The sequence below is a fragment of the Eumetopias jubatus genome, unplaced genomic scaffold, assembly GCF_037043125.1.
Source record: "Eumetopias jubatus isolate StellerSeaLion01/CBP00866 unplaced genomic scaffold, mEumJub1_p1.0 scaffold_4, whole genome shotgun sequence".
NCBI classification, from domain to species: Eukaryota; Metazoa; Chordata; class Mammalia; order Carnivora; family Otariidae; genus Eumetopias; species Eumetopias jubatus.
Window position 1 is genome coordinate 51,911,466 of NW_028274810.1, and position 19,529 is coordinate 51,930,994.

Genomic DNA, 19,529 nt, shown 5'->3' on the forward strand with positions numbered 1-19,529 from the left:
TCAATTTTTTTTTTTTTTTTTTTACTTTTTAGGAAAACAAATGCAATATCACCTGGAGACAGGAAAGGGTCTAGGGGGTAATAAGGAGATCAGAGCTGGGTGTTGGGTCCAAGCGGGGAGGGGATGAATGACTAAGATGGATACCAGGCAATCAAAAGAAAATCAGAGATAGGCAAAGCAGGTATTTCAAGAAGAGAAGTTGGCTCCCATTGTCAAGAGGTGATAAATTAGCCAGCTTCTGAGGAGGTGGCCTTGTCTGTTATGACCCATCGTAAACAGTCAAACATGGGGCACCACATCCTGGGTATAGATAAGCCAACACTGAATCTGCAGAGATGCAAGAAACCATGTGTGAGGGTGCTGCTCAGCACCTAAATAGAGTAGAATAGAGATGTAAGGAAGGAACTTAAGCTTTTCAAAGAAAGCCTGAGGAAACTAAGTATGTTTGAAGTGCAGGGAGCATAAATAAAGTATTAAACATGAATAAGAGCAAATGTTCATGATTTCAATTTCTAGAGCTCTGAGGGACATCTGGTAAACCAACACTGTCTTGGTGCCAGTGTTTGGGTTGGGGTTAGGGTAGGGGGTAGGCCTGGGGCTTGACAGGGATTTAAGAAGAAGGTTCTTGGACCTTTCATCCTGTTATTTGGGAAGGGCACTAAGCATTTTGAAAGACTTCCCCACCAGCTTTGCAGAAGGGCCTATAGTGAAGGGATAGAGGCAGTGATGGGGTAGGGGAGGGTGATAAGCCAGGGGCCACAGCTTTAAATGAGTAAAACATGTATCATGTTCCAAGTTCTCATGCTGAGAAAAAAAGTATCTTTTAGGCTCAACTTGAGCTGTCTGAGGACCAGCTCAGAGTCTTCCTGAGAAAGGAAAAATAGGATGCCTTGGGGAGAAGGGGATGACACAAGTGTAACCTTAATGATTTGGGTCTTAGACCCTGAGACATCCCTGATCCTGAAGGCAACAGCTGCTGCAACAGAAGGAAGAGGAAACAATGTATCAGCCTTTGGCCCACTACTTTCCAAGATACTGGATTGCAGAGTGGGGAAGCTATTGGCCCAGGGTCTTAACGGCAGGTTTATGGTAACTTTCCACCATCAAGCTGCTCTTGATTCACTGAAAGAGGGTGAAGATAAAATAAAACAATAGGAAAAAGGTACATTTGTGTAGGCTTTCACAAGGACAGTCATGACCATCTTGGGGGGGCTTTTATATTGGTGTTCACCAGAGTCTTTTATGTCTTCATCTGTAAAACTGGGTTGATCTGTTTTGAAAACTCCCTATAATAATGCTTCCTAGTGTATCATTCAGATGTGTGCCCTCCAATACAGTAGCCACTAGCCATGTGTGACTAATTACAATTAAAATCCACTTACTCCCTCAGTCCTACTACACACATTCCAGAGTGGTCAGTAGCCATTGTGGTTCATATCTACTGCATTGAACAGTGAAGATATATATAACATTTCTACCTTAGGCCTATTGAATGCTACTGACCTAGGTGTATGACCTGCATAAACAGTCCCCTGGACTATTAGTGATTGCTAGTAAGAGCTTTGGTTTCTACTCTACCCTTTTGCTTTACTGGCCAACAGAGCCAAGAAAGTTGCAGGAACCCAGATTGCAGTCTAGGTACACATGGTGTACAGGTGACCGTTGGACAACATGGATTTGAACTGTGTGGGTCTATTTAGGTGGATTTTCTTCAGTGAATACAGTACAGTACTATAAATACATTTTCCATATGATTTTCTTAACATTTTCTCTAGCTTTATTGTAAGAATACGGTATATAATAGATACACAAAATATCAATAAGAGTGGTCATCAGACCCAACAGTTAACTTTCTGGGGAGTAAAAAAAATACATACTGATTTAAGCCTGTGCCCCTAACCCTCACACTGTTCAAGGGTTAACCATAATCCTAAGGCTCTGGAGAAGGCAAGACGAGGTATCTGGGTTAAGGTCAATTCTCAGTTCCCAAGATTGACCCTGAACTGCTCGTCTGTCCTCTAGGTGCAGACCTGATGGCAGCACCCAGAAGTGTTGCCTGCATGAGCAGGAGGCTGGGGAGGTGGGACACATTGGGGACTAGGGACACATTGACTTTCCAAGCTTTACCACTTACAGGATGAGGGAGCTGCACCCCATCTTTAACCGATCCAGAGTCAGCTTCTTATCACAGGAGAAGGTGAGCGGGTGAAGGGAACTTGAAGGGAAAACGGAAAGAGAGATGTGCTGAGTCTCTAGTTCTTCCAGAGGGTCAGTTATAGGAACCTCATGTGAAGGGAGATACTGTATGTTGGAGGGTAAGTATCCCTCATGGGTGGGAAGGTAGTCCACTGGAAGGACTGTCAAGGGGCTGGCTAGGTGTCCTGGCTTTGAGTCAGGACCCCTGCTCCCCAGCATCTTGTACAGATCCACTAGTTGTCCCGTCTCTGCTATAAAAGTTTTTGAAGGTGGTAGGCTTGAGGCACTGTACCCTGTGTCTTCCTCAGAGTTATAGTGACCTTGGACTCCTTGTCCCTTATCTGGCCATTTGGGGTGATAGGGATGTCTGAAGACTGGGGTCACTTGATGAAGGACTTCGGTGATGACCAGGGTCTCAGGTTCTTCAGGATTGGGCCAGTCTGTCAGGAGCCTGTCCAAGGCCAGCTGCGTCTTCTCCTGAGAAAGGGGAGGAAGAGGCTCATACAGCTATGTTACGTAAGTAGCCCTTGACTACTGACTTCTCCAGGGTTGTGAAAGGCCTTGCAGCCTGCGCTGCCTAGGTGGCGCAAGGTGGGACACTGTGGGCCCTTGACTTTGTGACATGAGTGAAGCAGTTAACATCAGGGAAGAAGACAGGAGCCATGGACTCCTTAACTCCGCAGCTAGTGAGTGACTCACTACCCAGCTCAACCTTCAACCAGACTGTTTCTGATGGGTCCAACTGCACTAGCTATTTCTCTAGGATAGCGGGCACAGTACATTCAAAGGGAAGGCTGGGCTTGCTCCTGTCTACGGGAAGAGGCAGGGAAGACTCAGAAAGTCACACTGGAGCTGAATCTTGAGAGATACTTTCCAAGTAAGGAGGTAATGGGCCAGGAGGATGGGTCTGTTCCGGAACCTGCTAGTTCTTTCTTTTGCCAGGTAAACTGAGGCTTCGGAAATCTGAGGTCATGATTAAGAGATTTTTAAGGGATGCTAATGAGTTTGGGCTTTGATTAAAGGTTCAGGGTAAACTGGAAACTGGAGTAACTTGGGAAAATGTTCATTCTTTTTTCCCCTATGGCTAATTTTCTCTGTTACTTCTCTGCCTTCTCTTTGTCAATATCACATCAGTTACTAGCTCTTCAATGTCCTAATTCTTCCTTTCCCAAATTATGGATTCCTGAGTCCCAAGTCCAAGCACTTTGTTAACATTTTTCTTTCTAGGCTTTATTGGGCTCTACCTACCCCTCAAAACTATCTTTCACACAGACTGCTTGATCTTTCTAAAGCAGAGTTCCAAAACCTTCATCAACTCGGACTTAATATCTGCAGTGAAGCTTCTAGCCCTTAGTGGGGTAGTCAGGTTCCTGCACCTTCTTCTACCTCCCCATGTGTCCATTCAGAAACTATGTCAGGCACACCATCCCGGTCTTTTTAAAACCATTTTTCTCTGCCACCCCCATGCTGGTGCTTCCACTGCCAGCCACTGCTCTGCTTTTGTTTGCTGCACCATTTCCTGCTTGATGCCCTTCCTCTCTCATGAAGCCCCTCCTGATTGTTCCCTGCACTGGACTCCAACAGCAAAGAAACCACCGTCAGGTTCTTGGCACATGGTGTTTTATACTGTCATTTTCTTTTTTTTTAACATGCCCACAAACCATCTACAAACAGGGATCATTCATGCCTTAAGAGAGGAGGAGGAGGACAAAAGATAGCCTTGGAACGGGGGAAACCCTGAGGACTGGTCCCAACTCTGACACTCTACAGCTTGGGCAAATTCCATCAACCTCTCCAGCCTTTGGTTCCCTCATCTGTCAGATGCCAAGTTGTGTAAGAGTGCTTAGGTCTGGATCAGCCTCTGATGTCCCCTTCTTTCCTTGAGCATGGCATGCATCCAACAAGTGAATGATGGTGCTGTCTCAGGACAGACTTCCGCAAAGGACACTGACAAGCTAGAGGGTAAGTGTGTGTTTCTTTCTTGGGAGTGTGCTCCTTTTCTGATCATTACCCAAAACTGGCTGTGGCACAATGGTCTGGCTTGGTAGATGGCCTTCCGCTCTGGGAAGCAGAGCTGTCAAAGCACTGTTACCCCAGATGTGGGAGAGACTATACAGGATGCAAAAATGGTTTGTTTTTTTCTTAAGGTGAGGCATTTGCTATGCCTCCTTGAAGGCTTTGACAGTATTGATAGAGCCTGCTCCTCAGAGCTTGTACAAAGCAGGCCCTCTGGCTAACAAGACCTGGAACCACTTTTAGTTCAGGTATCTCATGGACATGGTTTAGTTTCTACAAGCTCAAAATGGAGAACACCTCAGTGATCCCTTTTATGATTTGGCCTTTTCTCTAGAGCTTGAAGACCTGTTATATTTTATCCACATCTTAAAAAGTGGTAAGGGGGATCTAAGACCTGGAAACTCAAAAGAATTCTGAGAATTTTGTTGGAGTTGAAAGACAGAATAGTATGTTTCTAATGTCTGCCTCAGCCTATTACCAGGAGAGCAGTTTGGGTCTTTAACAACAGTCCACCCACTTCAGGGGTCAAGTGAAATGGTGTTCTGAGGCTACCTCAAGGCCATCATCACAGATGCCATGTTTAAGCTAAATTTTATTTTCTAATTTACCGGTTATTTTTGCAAAAGATATGTATGCACATAGTTTTGTAAAATAATTTAAAAGTTTAAATAGACTTTGTAATAAAAATTAAGTGACCCTCTTACCTCCAACCCGCTACCCAAAGGCAACCAACATTATCAGTTTCATATGTAGGCTTCCAGAAATATCCTGTACACATGCTGCAGTTGTGTGTGTGTGTATATAAAAATCTCCTTTTTATACAAATGAGAACCCATTTCAGACAACTGTTACAAACTTTTTTTTTCACCTTCAAATATCTTAGGGATTTTTAGACATTTAGATCTCTCTCTTTTTTTAGTAGTTACTTAATATGGATGTACCCACGTTTAATCTGCTCCCCTGGTGGAAGGCTATATTATGCCCAATTTTTTGGCTTCTATTTATAATGCTACAATGAACATACACTATACAACTCTGGACAAATGGATGGCAATTTCTGTTATCTTTTCCCTGTGTTACTGTCCTAACCCTTGTGTGTCTTTCTTAGCATTTCTTCTAGGTTTTTACAGCCTTCATAGGCCCTGCACACCTCCGTTTCTCCTCATGCCCAAGCAGAGGCAAACAGACCATGATGCCAAAGCTACAAGTTTGGAAGCCAGGTGTCCGGGACTGACCCAGTGATGCTTCCCACCATGCTATTTCAGGCTCTTAGGACATGGGACTGTGGAATCTCAGCACTGGAAGAAATCTTGAAGCTCAGCTGATGTAGCTTCTGGTACTTGAACGCAGTAGCATCCTTATCGAGTGCATGCCCATGGGTCATCACAAGACTGCCACCAAGTAAGAGCCTGGCGTGGGAATACCTTTTCAGTTAGCCTGTTCAGCTCAGAGGTGCTGACTGCTAGAAACACTCCCCTCACCCTATGCTTAAAGATCTTTTAGAGAACATAATATAATGGCAGATAGCACATCCTACTTGTATGTGAATCCAGGATCCACCATTCACTAGCCAACTAGTGTTGGGCAAGTTACTTAGTTCCTCTGTGCCTCAGTTTTCTCATCTGTGAAATGATGATAACAATAGTACAACCTCATAAAGCTGTCATATGGATTAGATTTTAATGCGTGAAAGAGGTTTTTTTAAAGTGCCTGGCACAGCAAAGCTATATAGCTGTAGGTATACCTCTGTATCTGTCTATCCATCTATCTGTGGCTGTAGATACACTTCATTTGATCATGCTTAGCTTTACTGCACTTTGCAGATACTGTATTTTTTACAAAGTGAAGGTTTGTGGCAGCCCTGCTTCAAACAAGTCTGCTGGCATCATGTTTCCAACAGCATTTGTTCACTTTGTGTTTCTGTCACATTTTGGTAATTCTTGCAACATTTCAAACTCTTTCATTATTATATTTGTTATGGTGATTTATGATCCGTGATTATGACTTGCAGAAAGCACAGATGAGGATTAGCATTTTTTAGTAATAAAATATTTTTAAATTGAGGTATGTATATTGTGTTTTTAGACAATGCACTGCACACTTAATAGACTGCAGTATAGTATAAACGTAACTTTTATGGGAAACCTAAAAATCCATTTGACTTTATTACAATACTCGCTTTATTGCAGTGCTTCAAAACCAAACCAATAAATCTGAGGTATGCCTGTATATATGTATATATAAACATAAATATATTATTTAATAATACAATTATATACTATATTTATAATTATGTATATGACATATAATACATATAATTAAATATATGTCTACATATATAAAAGCTACTGTTGCTATTATTGTTCTTGCTATTGTAACTTAATGGGGACAAAATCCCTCAATAGTGGAAGATGTCAAGTGTGTCTTCCTGGGAAGAAAGTAAACCACCTTTGCCTTGTATGACTCACGTGCCTTACATGACATCTTAATCCTCACACCAGTTTACATGGAAGATACTGTCAATTCCTGTTTTACACAGGGTGAAACTAGGGCTCAGATCATGAGGCAAGTTGCCCAAGGGCCATCCACCATAGTAAGTGGCAGAGGTGGAGTTTGTACCCAAACTTTATTTCAAAGGCCCTGACAGCAGTGACTTCAGTTCCCACTGAGGCAGACATGGCCGAAAGCTGCTCTCTTCCTGAGCAGGAGCTGGTACCACTGGCTTCTGGCCTGAGAAAGGGTGTGGATGAGAGAATGCACTGTGTAACTGCGGAGAAGAATCTTGGAGGAGAATGGCTACAAGGTGTGAGGAAGAGTGTGGGGCTGTCAGGGTCCCGGGCAATGGGAAGACTACTGGCATACCGCCTTCCTCCTCTTTGCTCCCCTGAAATGCAGTCTTGCTCCATATTCAGATGCCTCCAACTCCCAGAACCCCCACCCAAGACCCACCGTGAGCTATTCTCACCTCCTTGGGCTGTGTGGCAGTGCCCTTCTCATCCTTTAGTCTCTGCTCTCCCATCTGCCAGCCGAGCAGCCTCTCCTTCTTTGAAACCTTTTCCTTACACAATGGAATGACTTACTGGCTTCCTGCCAACACCAAAATAGTCTGAGCTCTATTTATCTGTTCTATGCTCAGGACAGGAAATGTCACGGTAAAGCTCCAATTCTCCTGAATTTGGATGAGTCAGGCTAGTGCTCAGCAAATGGCAAAAATACTTGCTTTTTTATGTCTTTTGAAGTTGTTGAGGTGAGGACGGGAATATAAGGCAGAGAGAAGAATGAAAAACTATGGGTCTTTTAGTCTTGGTCATAAGCTTCAGAAAATTCCTGTGTGTGGGAGGGATGACTCAGTAACCTAGCACCGGGGGCTCTACCTGTCCAAGGAACTAAGCACCTTGTAACTAGAGTGGGAAACTTGCATCACTGGAATCCAATCAACTCACCAGTAAGGCTTTATAACCTTACCTCCACGATGGAGTATTTCTTGGCCCAGGTGCTGTTCGCTGGGTCTGGAATTTCTTTACTACACCACTGAGGTCTGAGGGCCAAAAGGAGAACAAATACCCTGTAGATAGAACAATGACGTCTGGTTAAGTGTGGCATGGAAGCATTGATTCTTAGTGCACTGATTTCATTGTAGAGGTGGTTCAGTATAGGGATATGCAAAGTGAATACAATAAAAACCCTGAAGGAGAAAGATGATGCATCATGCAAGGCTAGACTAGTTTTCTGTGAAGTTTGGATAGATGATAGAGTCATGATGCAGCCATTTGGGGTTTGCTAAATAAACTATGAAACTTTTACTCAATGTAATGTTTAGCTGTCACTCTCCAGCCATGCATTCATTCCACAAACATTGACTAAACCCCTAATGTGTGATGAGCACATGCCATATACTGGGAATGGAATAGCAAGCAAGAAGAATGGTTCTTATCTGTGGGGAGCTTAATATTTAGTTTAATATTAGTATAGTAACAGGTAAACTATTATGAATAAAGTAAAAAAAAAACCTTAACAAAACAGTATACAAAGGGCATAAGTAGCTTGAACATAACCATGTTTTAAAAAAATACCTAGAAAAAAAGAGAAATAACCCAAACTGTCAACAGTAGTTGGATTCTTTTTTTTTTAAAGATATTTATTTATTTATTTGACAGGGAGCACAAGTAGGCAGAGTGGCAGGCTCCCCACAGAGCAGGGAGCCCGATGGGGGGCTCGATCCCAGGACCCTGGGATCATGACCTGAGCCGAAGGCAGCCACTTAATCAAAACTGAGCCACCCAGGCGCCCCATCAGTAGTTGTATTTGATAATCAGAAGAAATATGGGCCTTTTTTTTTTTTCTATCATTTCTGGGTTTTTGAAAGTATTTTAAAATGTGTTTATATTTTGTGACATGGAAAGAAAAAAGTCCTACAAATATTTCTAATAAATGCATGTGACTTAAATGTTTTATTTTTTAAACATTCAAAACTAATATGAAACATTTTTGAAGAACTGGCTTTAATAAATTAAGCTTTGGTGTTTAATAAGAATGGAAAGCTTCCAGGATGTTTAGCCCTTTGAAGCAAGAGATGTGCCCATGTGACTCGTTTTTCTCCAAACGAGTGTGAGCAGATCATGCAGATGAGGACGGTGCCCAACGGATGGTGGGCCAATAAAGTGGAAGAAAACTGGGTCCCTAATGACTGTGTGGAGCACAACTGCCAGCCAACCTGGATGACTCCCCTCAGGACTGTTCTATGGCAGATAAATAAACTATTTTATTAAAGCCACATATCTGGGGACTTTTTTTTTTAAACAAAAAAGCCTTCACCCTGATAATATTTCCCTGAAGAAGAATTGTGATTTGCTTGACTCTATTGGAATTAAACATTTTCAAAGTCTACCTAAAGAGAGCTCTGCTTTGAAGTATCTATCACACATGGGAGCTTCAGTAAATGTAAAGCTTTTCAGACAAGTTCAATGGCTAGCAGAATGACTTTGAGCTAGTTTTATTTTGACCTCTTAACACATTAGAAGAAAACTCTGTTGAATAACATTTAAAAATTCTCTTTACAAAATACTTGTTTAAAAAAATTGTAGAAAATAGTTAAACAGAATTATAGTCACCTGTTACTCTATCCTCTGATATAGCCACCATTAATATTTTGGTGCATATTGTTGGGGTAAAGTGTGTTAATCACTACCCAACACTCCTTTACCCTCTTCCTTAGGAAGAGGACCTTGATTTACTGGGATGACAATGAGCCAAGATGTAAGACCACAATTTTAAGTCTCCCTTGCCTCACCAAGTTCTGGCCGTTGAGGTGTAACCAAAAGTGTCCTGACTTCTTCATGTAAAGGCTCCTGCATAGGGAAGTGTGGGCACCTTCCTTCCTTCTGCCTGTAAGCTGTAGAATGCAAGCATGACGGCTGTAGTTCCTGCCGTCATCGGACCATGGAGTGAGCTTGAGGATGGAAGCCAAGAGAGGACAGTGGCACGAAAAGACAGAAGGAGCCTAGATCCCTGATGACTACAGAGCTACTACACCAGTCCTTGACCTAAGTATACTTCCTTAACTTGGGTGAGAAAATATCGCCTAGTTTAAGTCCTATAATTGGCTTTTTATGTTATACAGAGCCAAATTTAATGCTAGCTGATATATCTTGCATATGGGTATGTGTGTGTCTATGTACTTTTAAAAAAGTGAAAGTATGTAATTCTTTGCAACCTTTTTAACATATAATATTGCAAATATTATACCACTTAATTTTCTTATACCTCTTTAATGGCTATAATATGTCATACAGCATGAGACATAGTATGACGTAGAAACCAATCCCACATCACTGAGCATTTAGGTTGTTTCAAATTGTTCTCCTTTAATGAACAATAATTCAGTGAACATACTTGCCACTAAATATCTGCGGATACTTATAATTAGCATAAATTTCTACTTAGGAATCGCTATGTCATAGGTAAGTTTTAAATTTTTTCAAAATATTTAACATCTGTTGTCCAAGAAAGTTGGATAAATTTAGTCTGCTACCAGCAATGTTTGAGAAAGCCCATTTCTTTGACACATAGTGGCAACAGCTATTATCATTAAAAAAAATAAAATAAATTTACTGAAATTGGAAAATGTACCCAACTCACTTTTGCCGGAAGTAACGCACTGAGAAAATGCCCACCATGACGACAGCAACACAAATGCTTGGTGCCACAAACACACTCCAACTGGCTTTACCTGAAAAGTGAGCAAACCCTGTGACTGAATTATCTGCAATGGACATCTAAAAATACTGTTTCGTCAACCCTCTGGCACCTACCCACAGCTACTGGGTAGCTGGGCTCAGGAACAAGGCCAACTTGTTTTTGTCCCTTCAGTTAGGGAAAAGGGGCCCTAAGGGGGCCAGCTCTGTGGTTCTAAGGAAGGGGCTCCAGCCCTACAAGGGCTCCTTCCTCTAACGGGGGCGGAAGGAGAAGGGGATATGGTATACAAAGCACTGGCTGTGAACCGGGAGCCCTGAATTCTAGTCCTGGCTTTGCCACTGACTGCTATGTGATCAGGAGACTGATCTATATTCTTGATCTATAAAACGTGAATGATGACGTCTACCTTGAAGGTTGCTCTGAAGATTAGAGATGGTGCATATAAAGCACATGGTGCTCTTTCCGAACATAAGCAGCCCTTGAGAAATGGTATTACTGATTTTACTAAGCCATTGGAAAAGCCTTCTGTCTAACTAGGGTCTTTAAAATTGTTTTGATTCCTCACTATGAGTATGTATTTTGCTGTGTCAGGATTCTTCATTACGTCATCTGGTTATTGAGTATTAATGCATCAGGCCCTCTTAGGTGCTAGGATGCTGAGCTCACTAGGACATGGGCTCTCCTGCCTTAAGTCACGAATCTAGTCCAGGAGACAGATGTGTAAACATGTAAATAAACCATGATGCCATGGGGTATACAAAAAAAAAAAAAGGCACGTACAAGACAGTGTAGCAGGGATCAGCATGGGAAATGACATCAAGGGCAGCTCAGGATGTTCTCCTAAAGGCACGATGTGAAAAGTGACAGATTTGAAGGATGGAGCCAGCAAAGCAGACAAGTTAGGGAGGCAGACTAGACAGAACCAGGCAAAGGCACGGCAAGAGCAAACAGTGCGGCACTTTCGGGCAACTACAGATAGTCTGGTCTTGCTTTCAGGTATAAATGATAAGCATGTGGCGGAGGATGAAGCTAGATGGGTGAACAGGCGCAGATCATGCAGGGGTTGGGAATGGAGCCATTTGAATTCCGGCTTGAAGGCCCTTGGGGAACCACTGATGGGTGCCACAGGAGGTGGAATATCCCAGCACGGAGCAGGGTGTCTTGCAGAAAGAGTCTTCTGATGGGGTGCAGGACAGGCGGAGGTGGGCGCGGGGGGTGGGGGGGAGGGGGAGGGGGAGCAGGGAGGGACTAGAGGCCACAGACCTGCCAGCCCTGAGAGAGGTGTGCCACCGGGGCTGAAAGGGGGAGTTGACACAGGCAGCTTTGCTACCCCCCACCCCCGCCCCAGAATCTTCATGATCTGACATTTCTTTAGCATCTGCTGTCCTTCCTGGGCAGATGGGACAAGTCTGGAGTACCACAAGTAGAAAGATGCGGAGTCGTTAATCCAACTAACTGCTCAAAAGTTAGCTTTCATGGGAGTACTAGGAGCTTTCCCAGTGGAGAAGTACCTGGCATAGAACAACAAAGTCCTGAATGATCAACTGGATACCCCATGTTGCAAAGCAAAACAGCTTGTTTCATTCCTGGACCAGACGCAGCCAGGTGCTACCAGAGAGAACAGCACAATTTAGCCCGCGGAGGGAGGCCCATGTTAGCTAGGTCACTTCTTTATATACTCCAATTTAACTGGAGTCACTAAAATCTGAGTTTGAATTGTAGTTCAGCCACTTGCCACTTCTATGACTTTGGGTAATCTTTCTGTACCTTCTGGGCCTTATAAAAAGGCATTCTCATCCCTTATTCCCTTATTCATTTTGAATTGAGTGCCTCCTGGACTGTGGCCAGGTACACTCGTGTAAGGCAGACACTTTACGTGGCTGTGGTCAGGATCAAATGAGTAAAAAAGCATGTGTTATGCAGGTTGAATTGTGTCCTCCCAACCCAAAAATCCCTATGTTGAAGTTCTAACCTCCAGTACCTCAGAAAGTGACCGTATTTGGAAATGGGATCATTGCAGAGGTAACTAGTTAAGATAAGGTCAGACGAGAGGAGGGTGGCCCTAATCCAGTATGATCGGTGTCCTTATAAAAAGAGGAAATTTGAACAAAGACCCTCCAAGGAGAATTCCATGTGAAGATGAAGGCAGAGATCTATAAGCCAAGGAACACCACAGATTGCCACTCAACTTGAGGGGAGAAGCAGGGAGCTGATTGTCTCATAGTCCTCAGAAGAAACAACTCTGCTGACACCTTGAACTCAAGACTTCCACCTTCCCCAAGTGCGAGAAAATAAATTTCTATTGTTTAAGCCACTCAGTTTGTGGCACTTTGTTAGAAGAGCCCCAGCAAACAAATACAGTATGCAAAGCACTTAACACAGTGACTGGTGCATAGTAACTATCCGATATGCAATAGCTGCTATTATTATTATTGAGATTATTCTCACTGGTCATTGGAACAGATATTTAGTGAACAAGTGCCATGTGCTGGGCACTGTACTAGACCTTGAAGATAAACAGATACCAGTTCCTACCTATTGGATTCAGAGTTTTGAATAGGGGTCAAATGTAGTGCATTATGAAGGAATTATGGAGGTGCATTGGGGAAGGCTTCCTGGAGGAGGAAACATTTAGGCTGAGTTTTGAAAAATAAGTGGGTACTATCTCCAAGCAGACCATGAAGTAGTAGGGTACTCCAGTTAAAGGAAACAGCAAGTGCAAAGGTGTAGCGGCAAGAACGTAATTAATGAGTTAGAGAAACTCTGATCATCTCTATGCCAGACATAGTGGGAGTGTATGCCCATGTAGGAATCCAGGGTGGACACACCATCTTTAAAATTGTTTCTTACCTTGCAGACAAAATTCCCTCTCATTTCCTGGGGGGCTTTCACCAGCAGCTGTCAGAGCTGTCATCCACAGGACATATGTCACACTGGGCTGCAGGTTGTCTATTGAATGTGAATTTGGGGATACCCTATAGGGAATTTCTGAAAGGAGGATAAAGATAGAACAAGAAAGGCACATATTAAAGGAAATATTTGAATGTGAGGTTTTACTTTTGTTGTTAATGCTCTATTTAATTTGAAAGAGAAAAGCACATTGTTGTTTTAAAACAGTCCTAATTCATTAGTACTTAATATTTTAATAGGCCCTAGACACTGTCATTTATGGAGGTCCTACTTCACAGCATACCGAAATAATTAAATATATTTTCTGTGGTAAAATCCTCTGAAAGAACTTTTATCATTCTGATTTTTTTTTTAAAGATTTTATTTATTCGAGAGACAGAGTGTGCAATGCAGGAGCATGAGGGAGAAGCAGACTCCCCGCTGAGGAGGGAGACCCAGGTGGGGCTCCATCCCAGGGGATCATGACCTGAGCCAAAGGCAGACGCTTAACCAACTGAGCCACCCAGGTGCCCCTATCATTCTACTTCTGAAATTATTTAGCTGTAGTAACTCCTTTTATTTCCTATGACTATAATGTTTCCAACATTTTTAGGTATCTTTGAGAACTTTTGGGGAGGAAATTAAATACACAAAATGTTTTCAATGGAATTTTTAAGCAAGCTAAGTTTAGCAGTTAATGAAATAGACAACATTAATTTTGATTTTCTGCTTTTTTTTTGGTAGGTTCTGGATACTGGTCTTAATGGGTTTAATACGATGATCTGCTTTGACATAAAATCTAAACGTGGGAGCAATGGTACTTAGATTAGATTTACTTGGCAGTTTAAACCTAGATTATCAGTCCCTTTTGCTCTCAATACACCTGCAGAGTCTCAGCAGGGAAGATGTTGGGTTTTTTGGGCAATGCCCTGATGTTTTTCTCTTCCTGTAGTACATAGGCAATCTTCTCCAGCGATCTGCCGGGTGTGAGTTTTGGAGTGACTTCTCAAAAGCTGGGGATGCAGGGGCAAGGGGACTACAAGATCAAGGGCAGAACTTTGGCAGGAGTAGCCTGCTGGCTCATTCAGCAGATGTGCCTGTGCTGGTGATCAAAGTGGAAACCAGAACCCAGCACTTTGAGCTGCAACATCAGTTACCAGCTCACAAACCCCAGGGCAGGTCAGACAATGCTCCTGTTTGCTAAATTTATTTCAACAGTCACAAATATTTATTGAGCTTGTGCTCTGGACAAGTCACCAAGTATACAAAAAGCACAGAATCCGCCTCGAAGAGTTCACCATCTAGTGGGGAAAACAGACTTCTTATACTCCCACACCCTTGCTTACTATGGACAACCAGCAAGAAGGAGTCCTCTAATATCAGGGCCACTCCACCCAGCGGGGCTGAGGCCTGAGCAGATCACTTAACAGCTGTGACTATCAGAGCAATTTCTATATTCAACATCCTGTTGAGAAAAAAGTACCATGTGGAAAACTGCAAGCCAACTCTAACCTGATGAAATTGCTTGCACATACTTAAGCAGTATGAATAAACTCAAAAATCTTTTTCCTTATTCCTAAGGCAGGGGATTAAAATATTAATTTTGGAGAGATTTTTGCTGCAGCAAAGCATCAGTGAGCATCAGAGTCAACTATCCCCAATGTGTGGAGGCATTTTCAGCTCTGAAAGTGAAATGAGAGCTCAAAACAGAGGGGAAGGGATTTGAATGGTTTGCTGGGCCAAAGAGGTTTGCATGCACACACACACACACACACACACACACACACACACACTTGAAGAACAAAAATAGTAACTCCGTGGAGGGAGCAGTGAGGCGGGTGATGGCACCAGCAGTTTGGCTAGCAGAAGAGGTTGTATTGAGTAATGGGACAAGGAAGTCATGCCAGAAATACTGGTTCTGCTGCCTGGTCTGGACTGCGATCTCCAGCAGAGATAAAGGGGGGCATTCAATCAGTGGGGGTCTGAAACTTTAGGCTCCCATGGTGGGTGGTGAACCATGGGTGGCACTAGTTTAGGAAGATGGGACAGCTGCCAATCATTTGAAAGTCTGCAGGTAGGAAGGTCAAGTGCCACCAGACAAAACAGCTGCCGTTACTGGAAACTAGTTCTAACCTAACAATCTACATTGGTTTAACAAAGTGTGGGGCAATATTCACTCATGTGTCAGTCAACAAATACTCTTTTTATGAAGCACCTCCTGTATGCCTGGCTGCATTGTAGGTACGTGGAGACAATGGTGAGCCAATTGCCACAGCTTCTTCTTTCAGGATGTGTAAGAGTCTGTTGACAAAGGCAGCCCAGTAGTAACAAAGCACAATGTGTGCACTGGTAGAGACATGCGCTCTTGGTGCACATGGCAGTATCGGCACGTTTCCAGAGAATCCCCTGTGCAAGGTACTAAAACGCAGATGCCCCACCCCAGCTGCATCCCTCCTTTCTGCTCAGGCAGGACTACTGCACACCCCATGTGCCCTTCATGCTGCTGCCTGGGGGGCAGCACCGAAACACAGAGGACAGGGCCCCTTCTTCCCTGGCTCTCCATCTTCCTCTTCCGTTTGTGATGCCACTCTCTTGGGCGTCTTCTTCCCTCGTCCTTAACCTACTGCCCTCCATTACTCTCTAGAAACTGCACTTGTGGATTTGCCAATGATTTCTGGTTGCCAAACACAATAAGGAGTCGTCAGTCCTTGATTACAGCAGTTATGTCACTTCTGTGGGCTTTTCCGTCTCCCTCAGTAGACCGTGAGCTCTCTGAAGATAGGGGACAGGTCTAATTCATCACTGAGTGCTTACTAAACAAAAGGAAAACTTAATTTAAACTGGTGTGAAATAGGACTTTGAATCTGCACCTCCTTTCAACTTTTTTTTAAAAGGTTTTATTTATTTACTTGACAGAGACAGAGAGAGCGAGAGAGGGAACACAAGCAGGGGGAGTGGGAGAGGGAGAGGGAGAAGCAGGCTTCCCGCCGAGCAGGGAGCCCAATGCGGGGCTCGATCCCAGGACCCTGGGATCATGACCTGAGCCGAAGGCAGACGCTTAATGACTGAGCCACCCAGGTGCCCCTCAACTTCTTTTAAAATGCCCTTACAGAGGGGGGTGCCTGGCTGGCTCAGTCCGTGGAGTGTGCAACTCTTGATCTCCAGGTCTTGAGTTGGGTATAGAGATTACTAAAAAAATAAATAAATAAATAAAACTTAAAATGCTCTTACATAGATTTCAGATTCATCAGATTTGTGGTAAAATAGGGTAGAAATTTTCTTCAACATGTGCAAGAGTAGCTTTAAGAACCAACTGACCATGTTGATTGTTAATAGCCATCATGGTTTAAATTCTGCTAAAATGACAATTGGGGGTGGGAGGAAGGAGCACATTTCACATGGAGAATTCCAAATGGCCCACAAAGAGGTCAATGAAGTCATCAGGTTCTGGGGTGCATTTCTGAACTGACCCTGACAGGCCCAGTAGGAAGCAGCTCTGTTCAATGATAGATTCTACTTATCAATGGTGGATTTAGTTAAGTGACTGCTTGCAAGGCCTTATAATAGAATTCTACAGAACTGTTAAAAAAGAATGATGCAGGGCGGGAGCTTTGTGGTCCATGGGGTGCCAGCCGAAAGGTCCTGGGGGAGGTCCTCAGCCAGCACGATATTTTTAGCCAGGACATAAGCACAAGTCTGAATAAGAAAAACAATTTCTTCCTCCTCAGCCATGGCATATCAGTTATACAGCAATACCAGTTTGGGAAACAGTCTCCAGGAGAGCCTTGATGAGCTCATACAGTCTCAACAGATCACCCCCCAACCTGCCCTTCAAGTTCTACTTCAGTTTGATAAAGCTGTAAATTCAGCATTGGCGCAGAGGGTCAGGAACAGAGTCAATTTAAGGGGCTCTCAAAAAACATACAGATTCTGCGATAATGTGTGGACTTTTGTACTGAATGATGTTGAATTCAGAGAGGTGACAGAACTTATTAAAGTGGATAAAGTGAAAATTGTAGCCTGTGATGGTAAAAATACTGGCTCCAATACTACAGAATGAATAGAAAAAAAATGGCTTTTTTTATGCCATCTTCTGTTATTATTCATCGCTTTTTTGAAGAGAAGCATAGAAGAGACTTTTTTAAAATTTATTCTGGCATTGCAGAAATGACAACACTGTGCTATATATACTATCAGAATTCCAATAGAAAGAAGCTTATAACTCTAGCCTCTTACACTACCTTTTCAGCATGAAGAAACAGAAGTTTTTTTTAATAACAAACATTGTTGCCTTCCTAAGAACATCCTTGAATAAATTCATTCTAAAACTCAAAAAAAAAAAAAGAATGATGCAAATCCATATGGAATGATGTGGACTGATATATTACTGAGAGGTAAAAGCAAAATGTAGATCAGAATACAGATGATGATCCCAAATATATGCTTTTATCTGCATTAACTTTTTTTCCGGAAGACCATGTGAAGAACTGCTATAACCTAAGAATGGAGGAAGAGATAATTTCTATTGTATAGCTTTCTAAACTATTTGAATGCTTTTACCAAGTGCAAGTGTTATTTATATAATAAAAATTAACTAGTATTAAGAGTCTTTCAGAAAATCAATACTGAAGATCTTCTAAGGTCAAGAGAAAGGACCATTCTGTACAGTTTCCCAGGTAAGTCACTCTTGCAGGCAGCTCTCTGGCACCCACAACTCAGGGTGGCTTTGCTGCATTCTTCCTGGACCTAACTGCTCTCATGAAGGAATAAAAATATTGCTTCTTTATGATAAATGCTCCTGAAAGAAAGCCAGATGCTTATGAAATAAAAAGAAGGTCAAGCCAGGAAAAAAAAAAAAAAAAAACACGACTCTGAATAAATCAAAGATTAGAACATCAAATCTGGCAAGTGACTTGGAGCCGCTACATAAATGAGAGATGAAATCATTTGAGATAATGTCCCAGCCAGCATTTAATTGCTTTCGTTTTAAAGTTATAGAATAATTATGGGTCATAAGAAGTGACTTAAACTGTATTGTATTTTACCTATTTTAAGGAGAAAATAATACACTATGATAGTGTTTGCAAATGTGGGGATTCAAAATTTCTTCCAACTCATCCCTTGCAAACCTCAGGGGTCTATATAAGTGCTGTTATTGCTTTCTGAAATGCTGTCTCCCTGTCTGAGCAGTTCCTGAGGGCCTAGTCCATTACCTTTGCTTCTTCAGTTTGCTTGGCACATAACATATTCAGTAACTCTGTGTGCATGTGTGTGTTTAGATCTTTTATTTTTCTTCAATTAATTTCACAAATATTTACTGAGCACCTATTATGCACCACTTACAGTGCTAGCACCTATGTGTAAGTATGCACATGCACATAGTTATATGTCCCTGACACCTAAATAAGAAAGATCCCACTGCGTTTGTTTCTCACACATACCACAAAGTTGAGGCTGGGTATTGGAGTCCTGTTCCTTCCAGTATATCCTGTAATGGAGGAGGCAGCCCATTTTCTCCTGGGCTGGAATTTCGGTCCATGAAATTAACACGCTCCCTTTTTCCTCTGAGATGGCATTAATGTGGGGGCCACTCCGTGGTGCTGCAAAGTAGAACACAGGAAGCTTTTGTCACCCTCCAAATCCAAACTGTTGAACTAAAGCAAAATTTGGCAAAAGGTCCCAAGACTCACCTTTGGGCTTAGAGTTACCCCGGATGGAGCTGCATCCTCTCTGGTGCCCCGACAGCGCATACACACTGATTTCATAACAGCTGTAGGGTTTTATATTCTCTGAAGGGAAAAGGGAGTTCTTATAACAGGTTTGGCATCACATGTGAGTCACTAAAGGGAGACATTTAAGTGTCTGATATGGATGCATTCAAGGCACTTCTTTGCTCTGCTTACTTTGAAGATAGTTCAAGTAGAGTCTGGACTGAGGGTGAAGGGATGACCTAAGTCACCAAGTCTCGGCATCCTGTTTGCCACGTCAATGGCTTCTGGAAGCCACGGCTCCCACCTCCCAAGTTCACCTCATAGTGAACAGACAGGCCAACCTGAAGTGTCTTTGCAGGGTCACACGATCAAGGAGACAAAAGCTATTCCGCTTTCAGCAAAGATTTAAATATAACCACACAGACTGCATTTGAAACAGAACTCACTTTCAAGGAAAAAAAAAAAAAAACACATGGACTTCTACAAACAAATCATTTGCTATTTACAGAGAAGTGTGGCTGG

The 19,529-nt window shown here is 42.7% G+C and overlaps 1 protein-coding gene and 1 pseudogene across 6 annotated transcripts in view; one reads left to right on the forward strand and one right to left on the reverse strand.

Moving 5' to 3' along the window:
• Positions 1 to 1,754: 1,754 nt before the first annotated feature.
• The window catches only part of IL12RB2 (interleukin 12 receptor subunit beta 2), a 76,365-nt gene continuing 58,590 nt past the window's right edge, over positions 1,755 to 19,529 (reverse strand). For 5 of the 6 annotated variants that reach the window (XM_028102524.2, XM_028102523.2, XM_028102528.2 and 2 more), the window contains 6 exons: positions 18,987 to 19,085; positions 18,738 to 18,896; positions 13,258 to 13,395; positions 10,351 to 10,441; positions 7,678 to 7,777; positions 1,755 to 2,673 (listed from right to left, as the gene is read on the reverse strand). In XM_028102524.2, the coding sequence (XP_027958325.1) occupies positions 2,131 to 2,673; positions 7,678 to 7,777; positions 10,351 to 10,441; positions 13,258 to 13,395; positions 18,738 to 18,896; positions 18,987 to 19,085 (1,130 nt within the window). In that variant the 3' untranslated portion in view covers positions 1,755 to 2,130. The remainder of the gene's footprint in view (positions 2,674 to 7,677; positions 7,778 to 10,350; positions 10,442 to 13,257; positions 13,396 to 18,737; positions 18,897 to 18,986; positions 19,086 to 19,529) is intronic. The other variant, XM_028102526.1, reaches the window with a different exon arrangement.
• Positions 17,027 to 17,356, forward strand: LOC114208452 (transcription initiation factor IIA subunit 2 pseudogene; annotated as a pseudogene).